General features: G+C 37.5%; 1 protein-coding gene and 1 pseudogene across 2 annotated transcripts; both read right to left on the bottom strand.

Moving 5' to 3' along the window:
* Window positions 1-633: 633 nt before the first annotated feature.
* On the bottom strand, window positions 634-733 carry LOC127802915 (small nucleolar RNA R71; annotated as a pseudogene).
* Window positions 734-17,582: 16,849 nt separating this feature from the next.
* On the bottom strand, window positions 17,583-20,730 carry LOC127801248 (caffeic acid 3-O-methyltransferase-like). 2 transcript variants are annotated; one of them, XM_052336185.1, is made up of 4 exons: window positions 20,035-20,730; window positions 18,325-18,590; window positions 18,141-18,205; window positions 17,583-18,047 (listed from the first exon to the last, which is right to left on the bottom strand). In XM_052336185.1, the coding sequence occupies exons 1-4, from the start codon at window positions 20,490-20,492 to the stop codon at window positions 17,751-17,753; spliced, it is 1,086 nt and encodes a 361-aa protein (XP_052192145.1). In that variant the 5' UTR covers window positions 20,493-20,730; the 3' UTR covers window positions 17,583-17,750. The 2 variants fall into 2 exon arrangements, with proteins under 2 accessions (XP_052192145.1, XP_052192144.1); XM_052336184.1 differs by having other exon boundaries at window positions 17,587-18,047; window positions 18,325-18,638; window positions 20,035-20,724.
* Window positions 20,731-21,133: the final 403 nt, after the last annotated feature.

Below are 21,133 nucleotides of genomic sequence, written 5' to 3'. Positions count from 1 at the left end.
AGCCGTTGCCGGGGAGGTACAACAGAAGAAAAAAATTCACTCCACGGGTAACTTTGTTTCTTAATAAATTATTTTTTTCTTAACTGTTTGCATATTATTCAAATTGTATGAGACTTAGATCTGGTAGAATCTTAAGCCATCAGTTAAACCATTCTATAGATTCTTTATCAGAGACTGAAATATCACTTTTACAATCCATAATGTCTCAACAAAATGAAAACCTATATCTGCTCACGGGAGTGATCATGGAGAACATGATGTTGATGAGATTAATCCTCTCAGGGATTATTTGAACCCTCCAAGGCAAACCACTCCCTCTTGCATAATCCTACCAATAAAACCATCATCGATTTGTCCTTAAACCAGGTACCATACAAATGCTCCCCACATTTCATGGTATGGATTCTGAAAATCCATATACACACATGAGGGATTTTGAAGAGGTATGCGTGGTACCTGTGGGGATAAAATATTCATGAGGACACTGTTAGACTAAAACTCTTCCCGTTCTCACTCAAGGATAAAGCAAAAATGTGGTTAGGGACTCTAGAGCCAGATCAATAGGAACTTGGAGGGAGATGCAAACAAAATTTCTAAAAAAATACTTCCCAGCTAATAGAACAGCATCACTCCAAAGGCAAATGATGAATTTCGTCTGTAAACCAAATGAAACATTTGCTCAAACTTGGGAACGTTTCAAGGACCTCTTGCATTCTTGCCCACACCATGCCTTTGAACAATGGCGGTGTAGTTAGTTTCTTCTTTAATGCCTTAACTCCTAATTTGAAAATGCTGGTGTCCACCATGTGTAATGGTGACTTTTATGAAAAAACTCCTGAAGAGGCTGTTGCATACTTTGACCATGTAGCTAAAAACTCTAGAAATTGGGAAGTTGGGCCATTAACCATGGGAGATTTGAGAGACCAATACAATCCACAACCAAAGGGAAAACTCCAATTAAATGAAACTGATGACATCAGTGCTAGATTAGCTCTGTTGACAAAGAAAATGGAAGAATTGGAGATGAAAAAAATGAAGGCTATCAATGAGGTAGAGGTGCATTGTGTAGTGTGTGAAGCCAATAGCCATAGAACAGAGGAGTGTCCAACTCTCCCTGCTTTCAAAGAAGTGTTGTATGGCCAAACTTCAAACTCACAACCAAGGCAAAAGAGGGTAGGATATACCAAAACCAGAACCAGGGTGGAAATTATCAAGGGTACAACCCAAACTCAAACACCTACCATCCAAATTCTAGGAACCACCCAAATTTCTCTTGGAGAAATGACTCAGCACCTCAGCCACACCAACCATTTCCCTCACAACCACAGCCACAACCTCAGCCACAGCTCTACCAGCCTAACCAAGGACCATCTGGCTCATATCAGCCACCGCATAAGAGATCCCTAGAGGATACTCTACAATAATTTATGCAAGGGCAGATGGGGAACAATGCTCAGGTAGCAAAATTCCAAGAGCAAACAAATAGGGCAATTGAGGACATGAGGAGTCAGCTAACCAAGCTAACTCAAACTTTGACTGTGAGAGAACCTGGGAAATTCCCTTCTCAACCAAATCCCAACCCCGTGAGGCAAACAAATCAAGTGGAATCATCAAATAGTGGGAACTATAATCATGAGCAGGTGCAAGCAGTCATTGTCCTTAGGAATGGAAAAATAATTGACAAACCAGATGACCCTAGGACAAACCAACCTAATGCACAAGAAGAAGAACAAAATGAAAATATAAAAAATGACAATGCTCCAGCTTTGGAGGAAAAACTTGAAAATAAAAAAAAGGAAGATAAAGAAAAAAATAAGGTGGAAGAATTCAAGAGCAACCCTGCACCACCATTCCCTCAAAGACTTACTCAAACAAAGAGGGAAAAACAAAATGCTGATATTTATGAAGTGTTCAAGCAGGTGAGGATTAACATTCCTCTACTTGATGCAATCAAACAGACACCATCTTATGCAAAATTCTTAAAAGACTTGTGTACTGTTAAAAGAAAGATCAACATCAAGGAGAAAGCATTCTTAACCGAACATGTGAGTTCCATCCTGCAACTTAAAACACCTCCTAAGTACAAAGACCCTGGTAGCCCAACCATTTCTTGCATAATTGGAAGCCAGAGGGTGGACCAAGCACTCTTAGATCTAGGAGCAAGTGTCAATTTGCTTCCTTATAGTGTATATCAGCAACTGGGCTTAGGAGAACTCAAGCCAACAAGAGTTACCCTACAGCTTGCTGATAGGTCAATCAAAGTCCCTAGGGGGATAGTGGAGGATGTATTAGTGCAGGTGGACAAATTTTACTTCCCTGTTGATTTTATAGTCTTGGACACACAACCCCATCAAGGCCCTCAACCCCCTGTTCCAGTCATTCTTGGTAGACCATTCCTAGCAACTTCAAATGCCATAATTAATTGTAGGAATGGAATACTTAAGTTATCATTTGGAAACATGACTGTAGAGATGAATATCTTTAGAGTTTCCAAACAACACATAGCTGAGAATGAGGTGGAGGAAGTAGATTTGGTTCAAACATTAGCTGAGGACTATTTTGCAAAAGAATTTTTGAACAAATCTATGGAAGAAGATCAAGAAGAGAGAAAGTTAAAAGAATTAGAGAACACTAGGGAGGAAGAAGCAATGCCTGTGGCTCAATGGATTCCCAAATCAGAACCATTGGGTTCTCTGAACAATGAGGAGTCACAATCTGATAATACCTCACCCACGCCTGAAATGAAACCTTTGCCAAGTGAGTTAAAATATGCATTTCTAGGTGATGAGAACACACTCCCCGTAGTCATCTCTTCAAGTTTGACATCCCAACAGGAAATTCAGCTGATAAACATTCTGAGAGCTCATAAAAAAGCCTTAGGTTGGACCATCTCAGACTTGCATGGAATTAGTCCTTTGACTTGCACTCATAGGATATTTCTAGAGGAGGATGCTAAACCTGTTAGGCAAATGCAGAGGAGACTCAATCCTAACATGAAAGAGGTGGTTAGGAAAGAAGTGCTAAAGTTGCTGGATGCGGGTATTATATACCCCATCTCTGATTCAAAGTGGGTCAGCCCTACTCAAGTGGTCCCAAAAAGGTCTGGAGTCACAGTGGTGAGAAATGAAAAGAATGAGTTGATCCCTACTCGCATCCAAACCGGATGGAGAGTGTGCATTGATTACAGAAAACTCAATGCAATGACTAGAAAAGACCATTTTCCATTGCCGTTCTTGGACCAAGTCCTTGAAAGAATAGCTGGACAAGCATTCTATTGTTTCCTTGATGGTTATTCAGGATATAACCAGATTGACATTGCCCTAGAGGACCAGGAAAAGACCACTTTCACATGTCCATTTGGGACATTTGCCTATAGACGTATGCCTTTTGGACTATGCAATGCCCCTGCCACCTTCCAAAGGTGTGTGATGAGTATTTTTAGTGAGATGACAGAACACATTGTGGAGGTTTTTATGGATGATTTCTCTGTCTATGGAGCTAGTTTTGAGGCATGTTTAGAGAATTTAGAGAGAGTTCTAGCTCGTTGTGAAGAAACCCACCTTGTGCTTAACTGGGAAAAATGTTATTTCATGGTCAAACAAGGTATAGTCCTAGGGCATATTGTCTCTGCTAAGGGAATGAAGGTGGACAAAGCCAAAGTTGAAGCCATCCAAAAATTACCAGTCCCTAAGAGTGTTAAGGACATCAGGTCTTTCCTTGGGCATGCTGGGTTCTATAGGAGATTCATAGCATCTTTTAGCAGCATAGCCAGGCCTCTGTGTAATTTGCTCTCCCAAGATGTTCCATTTGAGTGGACATCATCTTGTCAAACCTCTTTTGAGAGGTTAAGAAATGCTCTCATCTCAGCCCCCATTATTCAACCACCAGATTGGTCATTGCCCTTTGAACTCATGTGTGATGCAAGTGATTATGCTGTAGGAGCAGTCCTAGGGCAAAGAAAAGATAAAAAACCTTATGTCATCTACTATGCCAGTAAAACCCTCAATGAAGCGCAAAAGAATTACACAACAACTGAGAAGGAATTATTGGCAGTAGTGTTTGCATTAGAGAAGTTCAGATCATATCTGGTGGGGTCATTGGTCATTGTTTTCACTGACCATGCTGCTTTGAAATACTTTCTCACCAAACAAGACGCCAAACCGCGTCTTATTAGGTGGATTTTGTTACTCCAAGAATTCAACATAGAAATCAAAGATAAAAAGGGAGTAGAAAATGTGGTGGCAGACCATTTGTCTAGACTTCCATGCCAAGACCTTAATCTAGACAAGGAACCAATCAGGGACACCTTTCCAGATGAACAACTCTTCCTTATCAATGATACCTCAACCTCTGTTACACCATGGTATGCAGATCTGGCCAACTATCTAGCCACCGGTCTAATTCCAAATCATTGGACCAAGCTAGATAAACAAAAATTCTTTAGGAAGGTTAGGACTTATTTCTGGGATGACCCTTACTTGTTTAAGTATTGTGCTGACCAAATTTTAAGAAGGTGCATCCCCGAGCATGAGCAACAGAGTGTTTTGAATTTTTGTCATACTCTTGCTTGTGGAGGTCATTTCTCCACAAGAAAAACATTGGCCAAGATCTTACAAAGTGGATTCTTTTGGCCTACCATGTTTAGAGATGTGCATCAGTTCTGTAGTTCATGTGATAGATGCCAAAGGCTAGGAAGCCTAACCAAGAGGAATATGATGCCCTTGCAACCCATTCAGGTGTTAGAAATTTTTGATTGTTGGGGAATAGACTTCATGGGACCATTTGTTAATTCAGGTGGACACGAGTACATCTTGTTAGCTGTTGACTACGTGTCCAAGTGGGTAGAAGCAATCCCAATAAGAACAAACGATCATCGGGTTGTAATGAAGTTTTTGAAAGAAAATATTTTTAGTAGGTTTGGAATGCCTAGGGCCATCATAAGTGATGGAGGTTCTCATTTCTGCAACAAACCAGTGGCTGAATTAATGAGAAAATATGGAGTAGTCCACAAGGTTGCAACCCCATATCACCCTCAAACCAATGGCCAAGCTGAATTGGCCAATAGGGAGATAAAAAGGATTTTAGAGAAAACAGTCAATTCTAATCGCAAGGATTGGTCCTTGAGGTTGATTGATGCACTTTGGGCCTATAGAACTGCTTACAAGACCATTCTAGGCATGTCTCCCTACAGGTTGGTATATGGCAAGCCATGTCATTTACCAGTTGAAATAGAGCACAAAGCCTACTGGGCCATTAGGAAGATTAATGAGGAATCAACAGAAGTGAGCCTTAATAGGAAATTACAACTTAATGAACTTGAAGAACTTAGGGATGAGGCATTTAAAAATGCCAAATTGTCTAAGTTGCATATGAAAAAGTTGCATGACCAACACATCAACAGAAAAAAATTTCATGTTGGTCAGCAGGTGCTTCTCTACAACTCAAGGCTTCATTTGTTCCCAGGGAAGTTGAGATCAAAATGGACAGGACCCTATACAATCAAGACCATATCAGAATATGGGGCAATAGAAATTGAAATCAAAGAGTCTGGACAATGTTTTAAAGTGAATGGTCAAAGGCTGAAACCATATCTAGGCATAGCTGAGAAAGAACTTGTTGAAGGAAATGAAGAAATGGTGGAGTTGGGTGATCCACCATCAATGGTTGAGTGACCTTTAGGAACACATTCGTCTAAGAATCTGACGTTAAAAGACCACCTTTCCATTTAGGTTAAATGGATGTTTCTAGATTTGAAAAAAAAAAAAAAGTATATAAAAATTTGTTTCTTTTCTACATTACTTAAATAGTGTTTCTCTGTGTGCAGTCTAAATAAAAATTTTTGCATACGAGTTCATGCATTGAAGATCGCCAGGTATGCCTATCCTCTATCCTTTTATTGCCGATTGAGGACAATGCGCAATTCAAGTTGGGGGGTAAGGTGTACTTAGGAATTTATTGGTGTTTGAATTTAATCTATTGTGCAAGTAATTTTGTTTGACTCGATAATAATGCTTTGTGTGGTATATATGATTTTATTAAGCACCTAAAAAAAAAAAATTTAACTAACCCCAAAAATAAAAAAAATAAAAAAATAATAAATAAAAATAAAAACTAAAAAAATATATATATTTCAAAAAAAAAAAAACCAAAAAAACAAAAAAAAGAAAAAAAAATATATATATATATATATATAAAAAAAATTTGAATTGAGAGAGACAAAATTGGCGCTGGTGGCGGCCATTTTCTCGGGCAGTGCAATCACACTGTCCTATAAAGGAAGAGGCGCACTGCCAAATATTGAAAAATGAGGCACCGAGCATTGAAAAAAATAGACGCGCCTGACCCTACAATTATGGCGTGCCTCGAGCCAAGTATAGAATAGTGACATCCATTGCTCTATAAGAGACTCCATATCTGTATGAGCCAAACCACACTTCTGCAAGCAAGCTCAGTTTCCTCTCCTTCGTGTTGTTCTTCGATCAGGTATTTTCGTTCATTTTGTAAGATTTATAGTTTCTACTTTTCTCTTATTATAGTTGTCTTTTGATTTAAAAAAAAAAAAAATGGATCTTCAACTATCAAAAATCCGCAAGTACTATCCATCTCTCCCAATGAATGATTTGAAACAAATTTATATTGGTAGGTGTGAAAGACTTAGGATATTGAAGCGTAATAACATCCCTGAAGATATTCGTTGGCTGATCGAAGCAAAAGTTCGATTAGCTGGCGAAACTTCACCTAGTTTTAAGCACTTCCCGGGCTTAGGGAAGAGTAGTTTTGCAAAGAAACGAAGAGCTAAAAGAGTGAATGGTTGTCACAAGTGTGCTCGTTGGACCTGTAACACTCGATGCAAATCTATGGGGTTTACGTCCGTAAATCGAGAAGATAAAATTAGTTTCATAAAGGATGGACTGAGTAAGGAGTCATTGGATGATATCCGATTGACTCTTGAGACGCATCCATGTGGAATAGTGCAAAGAGAACTTCTTGCTTTATGGACCCAGTTCATAAGTGACCACCAACGCTATAGTCTTGGGAATCTGACTAAAAACGACCCTGTTTGCCAATTTATAAGAAAATTGGATGGGAAGCTTATCCTCGCTTCATAGAAAGTGTTTAAGCCGTTTCTGGACGTAAAACCAGAGGAAGATGTGAGCCACAATCACAACTACTTGTACATACGCATGATTTTTGTTTGTATTTATTTCTTGTTGAATTGTTGTATAGCTACTTTTGATCGCCAAACCTCTTTCCAGGGCATACAAAAGAAACAAACATGGAAGGCCAGTTAGTTCGTCGAATCAAAACCATATGTGTACTTTGTGGCTCTCAACTTGGGAGTGATATTTGTTACGCACTTGCAGCAAGCGAACTAGGCCAAAAATTAGGAGAGAAAAAGATTAATTTGGTATATGGAGGGGGAAGTCGTGGGTTGAATGGTTATGTTTCACAAGCTGCACTTTTTGGAAAATCATATGTGGTAGGTGTAATGCCAATCCCTTTGGCTGAACCATGTATTTCTGGGATTACACGCGGTCAACTTGTAGAAACGACTTCTATGTCTGAGCGCATGGCTTGTAAGATTTATCAGTCAGATGCTTTCATCGCTTTACCAGGAGGTTTTGGTACACTTGAAGAAATCTTCTGTATAATCTCTTGGGCCAAGAGCAATCTGCATACCAAACCCATTGGACTTTTAAATGTTAACGATTTTTTCGATGGGTTGCTCTCTTTTATTGATCAGGCTGTGGACCAACAGTTCATTTCTCCTTCAGCAAGAAAGATTCTTATTTCTGCATCCACCGTCGAGGAGCTGCTAGAGAAATTACATACTTATGTTCCACAACACGATCCTTATAAGCCTCGGATAGATTGGTCTAAGGCAATCAAAAACAAGCGGCAAAAAGGTTCGATTAATTTAGAATTATCCCTGTAAGGCAAGTCTATGATAAGATGGCTGAGTAAGGAGTACTTTTTGTACTCTTGAGACGCATCTCCTATGACTTGTACAAAATTTCTTTTCTTGTGTTCTTAAAAATAAAAAAAAATAAAAAAAATAAAAAAACTGTGGAATGTTGTTAGGCGAGTCTATGATAAGATGGCTGAGTAAGGAGTACTTTGTACTCTTGAGACGCATTCTGTTTATCTTATGACTTGTATGAAATTTTTATTTTGGTGTGAAAATATAAAAATATATATATGGTATGCTCATTTGTTTGTTTGAGTTTTAGTAGTTCACAGTAAATCTATGGACTTATGGAGTTACATGTATTCCTAACAACCCTATTTTATTACTGCAATTCAAGTTGGGGGGAGTAAGGTATATTTATGAATTATCTGGTCTATGTTTAACTGTGAATTTGCAATTGCATGCTTGTAGTTTTGTGTGAATTAAAAAAAAAAAAAATGTGTGTGCTTTAAATAATGCTATCCCTAAAGCTTTGGAATTGTACACTGATAGCTAGTTGAATTTGCAATATGAATCATGAATGCATTAATTTCTTATTTGAAAACGTATATGTATGGAATTAGAATAGATGATTTGCATGCATCGGGTGTTCAATAATTAGAAATTGGTTTATCTGTCATAAAGTCAAAGGCAATGGTAATTAGCTGATTAGCACACTGCATGATCCCTCAACAGAAGTAGAGACTATTACCCGAGTGAGTGTTTGAGCCTGATAATCGTTACTTCTGAGTGAAATAACACTTACTCTAAATATGCTTTATTGTTTATCTCATCTTTTCAATAGCTTCAAAGCATCAATTAGCTTTGAATGTCTAGTATGATAGCGGATGAATTTGGCTGGTTTCAAACTCTGAATTAGTTGACTGAGTAACATTGTTTTATAGAAGTATGATAGGGGGAGCAATTTCTTTCAATTTGGGCCTATTAACCTTTTTCTTTCTTTACATTAACCTCCATTACTAGCCCATTTGAGCTGTTCTCAGCACAATTTCTTTCCTTACCTTCGTCTAAACCTGTAACCATATGAAGTTTGTCCAACCTGGTGTGTTTCTAGGAATCAGTCTATCTCGGTATTTTCATATAAAAAAAAAAAAGAGAAAAAAAAAGAAAAAAAAAAGGAAGTTCTCTTAGCTTTTCAGCATGAGTGTTTCAAAATAAATGCTGAAGAAAAAAAAAATATGTCTAATTTGAGATTAGTGCCAAAAAAAAAAAAAAAAAAAAAAAAAATCCTGACACACCATTTGCACACTTTACCCTTTTCTTTGACAACCCGTATTAACCTCATAGCCCCATTACAACCTAGTTTGGTCTCTCTTGATGCTATAAATCATGTGATCTCAAGATTCGAGTTCGGAGTAGGGAATTCTGTTTAAATTCAGAAGTTATTTATCTATGGCATTATTCCAGTCATGAAGCTATGTTAATTTCCCTGTTCTTTCATGAAAATACGTTCTTTGTATTTGGGATGACACCGAGTTTGAACTTGTTATACATTTACTCTTATAACGGTGCACCCCTTTGTGTGTACACCTGAGGAATCGTTTTATTAGAGGGAAAATCCATAGTAAGGTTTAAATGCAAAACTTCGAGGGAGTAAATCTGTGTATTGATCATCCTGATTGCCATTCCTAAGATTGTATGACCTTTAACCATAAATCTAATTTTGAATGTTCGACTTATTTTGAATGTTCTACTCTACGCATTTTGGTTTCGAATTTGAAATTTTTATATTCATGCAAGTATTGCAATTAGATCATGGCTAGTGTATAATCTAATTGCTAAGGGACTAGCAATATTCAAGTTGGGGGGTGTGATAAGGGTCAATATTTCCTATATCCTAATGAATTATATCCCTATTTTGGCTTTATAATTATGCTTAAAATAAATTATTTGCATTATATATTATTACAGGATGAAGCAAGAAAGCTGTCTTCTACAATTAATTAGGGGCATAAATCGAAGACGTTGGATTACCCATTATTGTTGCTCAAAATAATGGACCAACTATGGAGTCTAGAGGATGTTTCATGTGCACTTGGCCCAACAATCAAATAGAATCCAATATAAGACAAGCCCAAGCCCAAGCTCAAGCCCAACACAAGAAAGGCCCAAGCCCAAGCCCAAGCTCAAGCCCAACACAAGAAAGGCCCAAGCCCAAGCCCAAGCTCAAGCCCAATACAAAGAAGGCCCAAAGCCCAAAAACATGAAAAGCCCAAGTCCCACAAATAGGATGACATCATCGCTTACATCATGGGATATGATGACATCATCGCTTACATCATGGGATATGATGACATCATCGCTTACATCATGGGATAGGATGACATCATCGCTTACATCATGGTTAAAATGACATCATTGCTTACATCATCAATTAGATATTTTGTATTATTAAATTATATAATTAAGTGGTTTCCATTACATCTTTTAGCCTATAAATAGAGCACTTAGGTGCACTTGTAAGGGGGGATGATTCTTGAATGAAATTTTAGTTGTTTTAATTGCTCTTGTTCTTTTTTTTATTTTCTCTTGCAAATCTTACTTCTTCTTTTTCTTATTTAAATTCTTATGTCATTTATTGTTACTTTATTATCCACCGCCTAAATGGTCGGTTAATTTCTGCCTTTAAATTCTTGCAATTACAATTATTATCTTTCAATTATATACCGCCTATATGGTCGGTCAAAATAGTCTTTCAATTATTGTCTTTAAATTATATACCGCCTATATGGTCGGTTAAAAAATAGTCTTTTAAATATTATCTTTTAATTCCCGTCATTTAAATTCCTGCCAATTTATTTTAAAAATGGAAATGAGTAGCTAAATCTAATCTTGGGTTAAGGCGAGGACAGTGTCCAATGTTCTTGAATCTCAAGATAAGCCAAACCTCGATGAATGCAAGATTTATCTGAGTTAAACTCGAGTTGAGTGTATAAATGATTTTGTGAGTTTGGATTGGGTCATCATCCTAACTTAGAACTCTCATGCCATGTATGAAAGTTGCTAGAATTGGAGATGAGATATACCCAAGCTCAGACGATCAAATCATAGTCTCTAGTATAATAAAATTTACAGTGATATCTTAACCCAGAACCATCATATCATGTATGAGGGTTGCTTAGCTAAGAATCATTCGTATCTTGAATTATAACTACGAAACGATCCTCTGTTTATTTCAGATTAATATTGCTGTTTAAATTACTATAAGAGATTTATAAGGCATTGGTTCTGAACTCGCCTCAACCCAAGACCTTTTTAATATTCAAAAAAAAAAAAACCTTTTCACAATTAGGAAAACTTAGCTCTCTTTGGATAAATCAACCCGAATGAACCATTCTTTTGTTAAATAAACCTCCCAGTGAATCGACCCGGACTTGTCCGGAATTTATATTTGTGCTACAACTACACTCACACACTGGTGAGTTTAAACCTCCTCACCATTTCAACACTGAACATCCAAAACTGATTAACGCTATTTAAATTGTAGGGTGAGGAGTGCAGCTAACTCTCGAAGCCGACAGTCAACTCTCATTGGCTTACAGTCGACTGGGCAAAACCTGCTCTCGACTACCATGACTCTACATAACACACAGTGGACTGTCCCTCACTGGGAGTCAACTCTCAGTCCAGATTTTCAAAAAAAAAAAAGATTTGCTTTGAAGATACTATCCATAGCATGAATACATTACAATATATTTACATTTCTTTAATTTAAGTAAATGTTCACATTTTCTTTAATTTATATTTTACCTTCCATTTACTTTAATACATAAATATAAATAAGAAAGTACCCCATATTTGGATTCAATAAAAATATCTAAAAAATCAAAATCCATAACAATAAGAAAATAGAATTTTAATTTTAAAACAAATTCCAAATTTAGCGATTTTATCACCCCCAAAATATATACATTCTATTTATTGAAAAATTCCTTAAAAATTATTTTAACAACAATAAATATTAGCTATCAAAATATTAGAAGATAGATTTTCAAAATGAAAACATTTTCTTATATGTTCCCTCATAATGCGCTAATCTTCCACTTAGAACAAATAGCATTTCTTGGTTCATTTTGATATACAAAATATTATACTACTTAAAATATGTTATCCACCATAAGATAGATAAAAAATTCATTAGGAGATTTAAATATATCAAAAATAGTTTTAGTAAAATTATGTTTTGTTAAACATCAAAATACACAATAGATTGATTAAAGTAATTTGGCTCAATAGAAACGATCTCCTACCCCTTGGCAACGACAACATGGGCAGGAGATCGAGGTTCTTTCTCCCCTTCTTCGGTGATGATCGCATGGGCAAGAGAAACCCCCATTAGCTGTAATACCCGGGAATGATTTGGGGATATAAACGGTATTTAATGAAGGGCATAAATGGAATTTGCGAAAAAAATAAGACTATAGGGTACACTAACGCATTTTCGGACGACTGAATTAGTTAGAGGGAGTACCCTGGACCCTAGATAACTAAGGAAAATGGTATAGTATCAATGAGTGATTTAAATTAAGATTCTTAGTGATAAAAGAAATAAGATCGGGAATAGTTTTCGGTACAGCAAAAATACAGCTGCCAATTAGATTGTAATACTGAATTGTTATAGACGATGTCCAAAAAGTCAACGGAGCATTTCCAAGACTAAAATTTTATGTATAGAACAACCCTTAAGTGATTTCGGGTTGAATCGAGTGGATTTAAGGTCAAAACGATCAGCCGGGCCTAAGTGTAATTTTCTAAATTTGCCCGAGGGAGATCAAAACGATAAATTTTTGAAATTTTCAAGGGAGAAATGAGAAGTAATAATCTTGAGGGTCTTAGTGATGGCGTTGGAAAGATCAAGGGCTTGAGGATAAGGACTAAAATGCAAAAGGATGTTTTTAAGGGGGCTAAACTGTAATTTTTGAAAATTTGCCAAAGCATAGTAGATTTGGACGCGGATTCGACCGGAAAATTGAGAGATTTGGGTAGCAAATCTCGTCAGGGCATGGCTTAGGGTCGTCTAAGAAGCGTGTTGGGGAAGGTATGGCCGAAAATCGGCCACGTGGGGATCGTTTTTGGCTTATAAATACCAAGGGTTTTTGGCCGAATTTGAAGCATCAAATCGCTCAAGTTTGAGGGCGAATCGATGGAAGCCAATAAGGGGCTTTTGATCATTGAGGCGAGGGGAGAGTTTTTGGTAAGTTTGGTGAATTTTCGAGGTGTTTTGAGGGTATTTCGAGAGTTGATCAGAAATGGGAAGTGGACCGCCGCGCCGCGCCTATAAATGCCCGATCGAAGGCTTTTCTGGCGGCCTTTCGGCCGGAAACCGGTGGCATCGGGATCGGCTTGTGATGGGCTTTCGATCGGTGTAGGAAAATCGAGTATCGGAGCATCGCCGGCGACCAAAAAAAGGAAGAAGATGACTGGCGCGTGACTGTCAAGCGCCAGTCAAACCCTCCAGCCCACTCGCCTGCGCGTGGAGGCGCGTGCCACATAGGCATTTTCTGATTTTTTTCTCCAAAATTCTTGAAAAATTATCTTATGAATTATTATGTAAAAATATTTGAGAAAATAGTTGTGTAGATATTTATTTTGGATTATTAGAGAAGAAAAATGGGAGAAAAAAAAAGGAAAATGTGAGAAAATTAAGGAAAAATTATAATTGTTGGATAAATATGATGATTAGGGTGCCTTGGGGGTTGAGGCGAAGTGACTCGTGCGAAGTTCGAGGTAGGCACGCAAATCGAGGCGTATCGCACTTTTCAAGAAGAATTCTAATTGCGCCTAAAGGTGAGTGATTCTATCGAAAAACTCGTTTGTGGCATATGAATGGTTTACTGTGAGTGTTCTGTTGAGTGTAGATTTTGATAATTGATGATTGGCATGTGTGAATGTGAATTTATATTTTATGTTCTAACAAAGCATGAAGCCTTCATAAGGCTTACAAAGCTATTCTTTAGTGATTTCATGACACAGGTTATATATGGAAACTTCTTATACTTATATAGAGATTTCATTATATATGGAAACAAGTTTTTAGAGAGCTTTCTAGAAATTTGAGTATTTGAGCTATGAATGGAAAGTTCTTCTTAGAATGGAAAGTCTAGAAGATATATTGAATCCTTGTTCATATATGGGAAGTTCAAAATATATATATGGAAGTTTTTGAGGAGATTGGAGTAGTCCACTATATGGAGTTGCCATATATGTAACTTGGCGACATGGCATTGTTAATGTGGCATTTTGATGACATGGCAGCCACGTGGAGCACACTCATCAAGGTTACATCTTCTCGTTGGTCTAAATATGGTAAGAGAATCATGGAGTAAATTTAAAGGTTCTTAGAAGCTTCCTTACTTAGTTAAATATGGAAGAATTTTTGAATTGCATTCAAATGGAGAAGTTAAAGATTCAGCCCTATTATTCAACATTAATGGAGGAAATTAAGGTTTGAAAGTTAAACCTTGATTGATATTACTTTCCTTTATTACTGATTCTATCTCATTAAAATGATCCTCTACTCAAATCATGGAATCAATTATCCTACTCATTATGACTAATTGATATCCTCATTATAGCTAATTGATATCTTCATTATGAGAGAATATTCTAAGGATATCTTGCATATATTCAGCTACACAAATTGATTCTCTTCTTATTGTCAACATTTTTAGTATGGAAACTTGATCAATTAAGGGCTTTTGAAGTTATGATTGATATCTTCATTGTTGGACAAATTTGCTTCATTATTTGAGAATATTTGGAAGGATTTTACACCATTTAGAGGTTTAAATTCAAATTTCAAATTAGCTATGCTTGTTATGGAAGCTAAGGGGCCAATTGCACAATCAAAGGTGATTGAAGATTCAACTAGAAGTCAGAATTGATTAGTTCTTATTTATGGTCGATTTTGCAAGAATTATGAAGGATTTTGTTGATATTTTAATCCTTAAAGTCAACCATGCATTATTGGAATTGATTTGCTCATTCAAGGCTGATTGGAGATCAACAAAAGTCAAAGATCTTGATGATCAATCAAGTTAGCTGATTATAGAAGGTAAATCAAGAATTCAAATGAAGGGCTGAGATTGGCTTGAAGACTTGACACATGGAGGGCTGAGATTGATCAAGGAAAGCCTTCTCTAGCACTATATAAAAGGGTCTCTTGAAGGCTTTGGAATAACTTTTGGAAGCCCTATCATTTTCTACATCATTAGCCAAGATTCTCATTCTCTCCAAGTTTTTCTTTTCCTCTATCTTCTTGAGAGAAAACTAAGAGAGTTCTCTACACTTCATTGTATTATTTTTGAGAGAACCCTATTTTTCAATCTCTACTATCTTGTAAAGAGCGTACAAAATCCAAACTAGTGAGTGTGAGACTCCAGAAATAGTTTGGTGGTGGTGAAGCCAAGTGAAGGCTTTGGTGGTTGTAAGAAAAGTTTCATATAGTGGATTTGATTGAAAATCCTAAGGAAGGGAATCCTTAGGTAGTGGATGTAAGCCATAAGGGCCGAACCACTATAAATCGCTGTGTCCTTCTTCTCTTCACTCTTTACTTATTCTTGCTTGATTATACTTGTTTGTTTTTGTTTTTGTGTGGCCAAATCCTAAGGCCTACATTCTTGTTGGCTATTATATTCTGATTTGCTTTAATTGATCATTCTTTGTACTCATTCAATATTCTATTTGGTTTATTTAAAGTCTTGTTATTGTGTGCATTCAAATCACATGTTTTTCACCAAGTTGTAATTTGAAGAGTATATTGGATCTAAGCACATACTAGCACAGCTGGCGGATATCATATTATCCATCTAGTATTTAAGTGCTCCCGTACTCTCAACTACAATTTTGGTTTATATTAAATTTGTTTTCTCATATATATACGTGTATAAGTTTTGCATTAAAGTTTTTAAAAGGTGTCAATTCATCCCCCTCTTGACTAGGTTAGAACTCAACATGTTCATCCTCATGGCTAGGTTTATTGATGGTTTTACAAATGATTACTTACACCTGTGTTATATTTCGTACGGTAAATTGCATATATTGAGATGTTGATTTTATGCATGTTATGATTTTTCGGCATTGGCATGTTGTGTTGTCCATGTGGGATGTGGGTTGTTAACCTATGACGTAACTCTCGAGTGTCAGCACTCGGAATGTATGCCAAGGGTTAATGTTATATGACCCACTTGGGACGGCGTTGAGACGGACTTCTCCCTACGGTACTCAAGTGGCGAGGCTGAGAGTGGACACCACCCCGATTGTTGGCTCAAGTGGCAGGGCTGAGAGTGGACACCACCCCAAATTCCTTTGAGCAATAGCGTTAAGGCCGATGTGTCGTGGATTTTGGGGATAGTGTTGATGTGACACTCTTGGGGCTAGGGTTGCGTTAGGTTTTGGAATGCTTTTGAGTAGGAGCGTAAAGCCTAACAATGACAATGGGGTGATTCCCGGGTTCATATGTCGAGGTTGTCCCTCTTAAGCAGGATTGGTTGCCAATGGGTCGGTCTGGTCGTGTCGCCTTTAGAGATATTGCATTTTCTCCGTTAGGGCTAAGTGCTATGTGGGATTCTCTTAGGCTGGGGCATGTCGAGATTTATCGATTTTATATATGGTTTGCACATCTGCATGAAAATATTTTTGAACTCTCATTTAGATGATTCAGTATCTAATTTGAACTATGTCCCTGGAATATTCAAACGTTCCAAGTGAAAGCAGTGGCGCCAAGGGAAAGAATGTCATCAAGATATAGCTACTATGTTTAGTTTTCGTAGGTTTTTGTCTATGATTACGATGTTCAGAGGTTGTGTCATATTTTGATATTTTCATGTGAACATCGAATTGGTTATTGTAAAAGGAATTGTCGGTTAAGGTTTCGATCTTGTTTCTGCTGATGTGATTGATAATACCTGTCTTAGTTTATTAATTTTTAATTTTGATATGCTAAGAAGGTACGATCGAGATTGTCGGGAAATGATTATGATGAGAGCATGTATATCGAGAGGCTTATGTTGTGTGTATGATGACATTGAAAAAAAAAAAAAAATATTCCCGAAATCTTGAGATAATGGTTGTTCTGAGAAAACGGGGCGTTACATTAGCAATGACATTCGAGGCGAGTGACCCACAATTTCCTACCCCTTCCAAGGCAGGCTTACTATCAGAACGTTTTCACCATTTTTTTTTTTTTGAGGGGGGGGGGAGTGGGGAAGGGGTCCCACACAACATCCAAGTCAGGATAACTCCGATAGCTAACATTTTTTTCGAGAGGATAAATATCATCTGTATGAGATGAACAATATTTGTAAGAGTTGTAATCCTAGTGGACTTAAGATTGATTCATGCTCTTATATAAATAAGCAAATTCTTATTCCAAAAAAGAAATATTTCTGATACTGATGTGAATACTACTCTGGGACTTTTTACATATTCAGTGTCTGACTTAGACATCAAAATATTTGCGCTAGAACCTCCTCGTGCCCTTTGACTGTTTTTTTTTTTTTTTGTAGACTTAGATGATTTGATGATGACTTTTTCATCCCAAAAATTAATTATTATACCCGAGCGACAACAAAATCAAATTACCAATGCTAAAGAACAACTGAAACTACTAACATAAAGATCATCTTCAATTAAAATTTGACACTGTTCCAATCCTCTGACTAGTTTATTTTGTTAACGAAATTCAAAGCGGGAATGCAAGATGAAGGGCCAGGCAAGTCCTACAGAATTAATTAAACAGGCTGTGCTGGTGCTGGCCATCTGCATCTAGTACATGATCGATCTACTTGTAAAATTCCATGACCCAGAAGTTAAAGGCAAAAGCCTCAAATCTAATGCCAGAAAATCCAGCTCCAGTTGCCAAGCGAAGAAACTCCGGTCGGGTGCGCTCCTTGCCTCCTGGGTTTTGAGTCATCATAAGCAGATCTATTTCGTAATTAGCGATTGTCTCTGATCTAGTGTCAGGTTCCGTCGGCAGAATTACTTCCACTACGATTACCTTTCCATTTTCCGGCAGCGCTTTGTGGCAATTCTTTAGCAGCTTCAAGCAGTGATCATCGCTCCAGTCATGAAGGATCCACTACGAGATTATATGTATCATCAACTATAATTAGTTAATTAATTAATAATGTAAATCCCATGAACATGATGCCCGCTGCAAAATCCAATATACCTTCATTAAGATTGCCTCTCCTTCTGGAACACTTTCAAACATATTTCCGCCAACATGTTCCACACCTGCATAATCGATCCATCCATCCATCACATTAATGAAATCAAAATACCGGCCGTCTTCAAAAGCTAGCTAGTTTCTCTACGACTAGCATCAGGGCAAGAGATAAGGTGTACGTACGTACCAGGATAGGATGGAGCATCTCGGACAACATGGGGCTGGTCAAAATTAATACCCTTTATATGGGGGTACTTGGATGTGATCAAACCGAGTGCGATTCCAAGACCACCACCAACATCGACCAGTTGTTTCAGCTGCTCGAAACCCCCCTTGTAGTACTCGAGGATTTTCTTCATGGCTATTCCTGTGTGGCCGACCATTGCCTTGTTGAAAACCTCGTTGAACCTGGGGTCTTTGCCAGGGTAGTCAAATGCATGCATCCCGTGGACCCTGTCAAATGGGACGCCTCCCCCCAGAATGCTTGCTTTTAGTTCACTCCTACATATATAATAATGAAATCATGTACAGACATGACAGTTTATCTAAAAATATCTATATATGCATATGGCGTTCTCTTGAGTACTACATGCATATGACTTCTATTTATGTACTTGGCTACTTTTGACTTATCAACAAACTAATGGACCAAAATTGAGAATTTGTCAAATTAAGGTTTCTTTTGGAACCAATTCGTTTACGGTGTGTCTTCAATTTGATCACAAGGTTAATTCCACACTTTATGTGGATTGAGACCTATGATAGATTGTTATGTAGGTCATTATCAACAAAACAAGTTTTTTTACTAGCTAAAATAAAAAGAAAAAAAAATTATTTGTTATAACCCTTTTTCTCCAAACTGCATTTCTAAGACAAAAAGAAAAAAAAAATTATTTGTTAAGAGAGTTTACTCCCCACATTCTAAGGAGTGCATGTTGCCAGAAGAGACTTTGCTTGCCTGGGATTGCCATTGCTAATAGCCCCTAATCCGCTACGTAAAAAATTACAGAATCTCATGCGATGGTAACAAAAGCTTATTGGTATTTCGTTGATGAAGTGAATGTTTATGAACTGATTTCAGTTCATGTTTACTCCTCGCATTTTAAAAGTTATATTAATATCCCTTCAATTAAGAAATTATTAAGATATTCTTGTAATTTTATAAAATTTTGAGATACCTGTGCAATATAAATTTAACGCTAGAAGTAATATGATAATCTTTTAATTATTAGGGACAGCAAGTTGAAGTGATGGACATGTATGTATTTGTATTTATACTAAACTGGGGAGGGCCAAAGTGTAATTTAATTTATTGATAATATTAAAAATTTATGTTTAATTAATAATAGTATAAATTATATAATATATATAAATATCTATCATAAATTTTTAATTTTTAAAAATCTATCTAAAGAGATTGAGTTGTTAATTTGTTCTGAACGAACAGAAAACAAGTATACATACATAGAAAAATCGATAGAACCCGCTAGTGATGGTTCCTGACTAGAACCTATGGGCGCAATGAGTTCCAAATTTGGCAATTGTCATTTGGTGCTTTTTTTTTTTTTTTTCTTCATTTGGCAATTGATGACCAATAACAAATGATGATGAAGTTAAATATTAATCTACGTAAAAGAGGAGATGAGAGACGAGCAAAAAGAGATAAAATGAAATTTTGCATGAATTTTGAATAGGAATATTTGGAACCTAATTGGAAAATTTTAATTTGTTAATTAAAATAATATTTTATTTAATTAAAAGTAATCTTTTCTCTTTTCAACTTTTAAGCTTTAAAATTGAAAAGTATAGAGAATAACACAAATTAAGCAATAATAACAAACAAACATGTATTGTAAGAATTAATCATTGAGGAGATGAAGGATTTAGAATTAATTACCAACTGGCGAGGAAGACCTCATCCTGAACGAGGGAGACCAAGGGGCCTAACGACGCTCCGTCTTGGTCGCCAATGAAGTACTTCGCGACGGGAGCGAGGCCGTAGCGGTGGCGGCCGTCGTCTTGGTCGTCGGAGCACGTGAGGACGGAGTGGCTCACCAGGAGGCGGAGCATCCGATCGAGCATGTGAGGTGCGTCGGGGTTGCGGCAGCCGGGGATCCGAGACGCGATCTCGGAGGAGGTGAGCAGACTGCCGCCGGCACATTCTGCCTTGGCAATGATCTCTAGCACGCCCAGCTCTACGGCGACCTGTAACACCGTTGGCAGAGCCAAGGAGTTCACCAGTTGCATGGCGTAGGAGCAGTGCCGCTGCTCTTCTTCATCTTCGGTCGCGGGTCCATTACGAACGGGGCGGTCGCCACCGCCTTTATTAGCACCGCTCTCTGCACGGCCTGCCATATGTATATGTATGTATATATATGTATCTATGTATATCCCTCCTCCTTTATGAGACGACACAACGATAGAGAAAGCAGAGAGAACTGAACTTAGATGCGAAGCGACATACTTTGGTATGATACATCGATATATATATATATATATAGTAGTGGTGGACTCAGAAAGGAAATGGAAAGTTTACGGATGGGGCCAGGCAAACCACCCCCAGCTCACGATCTTGGGATGATAAATCAGTTTTGGCTCCCCGGGGGGGCGGGGTGGGGGGCGCTGGAGTAAGTGACAGAAATTACGTACTGGCAACATCCTTATCAAATCAAAATCATTAATTTGAGGGTGGGGGGGCAATAAAACCAAAGCAGCGGTTCCTGCGGTTGTTAAAGTAACTAATTAATGCGCCCGGGGAGGGGGGGGGGGGGGGGGGGGTGCAGCGGTTCCTGCGGTTGTTAATGCCACTGGTTCATGCGTGAAAAATTTTACATTCTCCAATAGACTTATCCAATAAGAGTAAGGGAAATTCTATCCCAGCCCCATAAATTATTCTCTACAGTCCATCCCATATAAAATTCTAACAAAATTTTAAAATTTTCATTTTAACCCCGCCCACTACTTCCTCTGACCATCTCAAGTGCGGCCTCACCTCT

The sequence above is a fragment of the Diospyros lotus genome, chromosome 5 (genome assembly GCF_014633365.1).
Source record: "Diospyros lotus cultivar Yz01 chromosome 5, ASM1463336v1, whole genome shotgun sequence".
In the NCBI taxonomy this organism is placed as follows: Eukaryota; Viridiplantae; Streptophyta; class Magnoliopsida; order Ericales; family Ebenaceae; genus Diospyros; species Diospyros lotus.
This window is presented reverse-complemented; position numbering and strand designations above follow the sequence as displayed.

Coding starts and splice junctions, on each gene's coding strand:
- LOC127801248 (XM_052336184.1), bottom strand. CDS start 20,492: ATGGCAGGCCGTGCAGAGAGCGGTGCTAATAAAGGCGGTGGCGACCGC. Junction 18,206..18,324: donor AGATGCTCCATCCTATCCTG/GTACGTACGTAC, acceptor TCGATTATGCAG/GTGTGGAACATGTTGGCGGA. Junction 18,048..18,140: donor GAGAGGCAATCTTAATGAAG/GTATATTGGATT, acceptor ATAATCTCGTAG/TGGATCCTTCATGACTGGAG.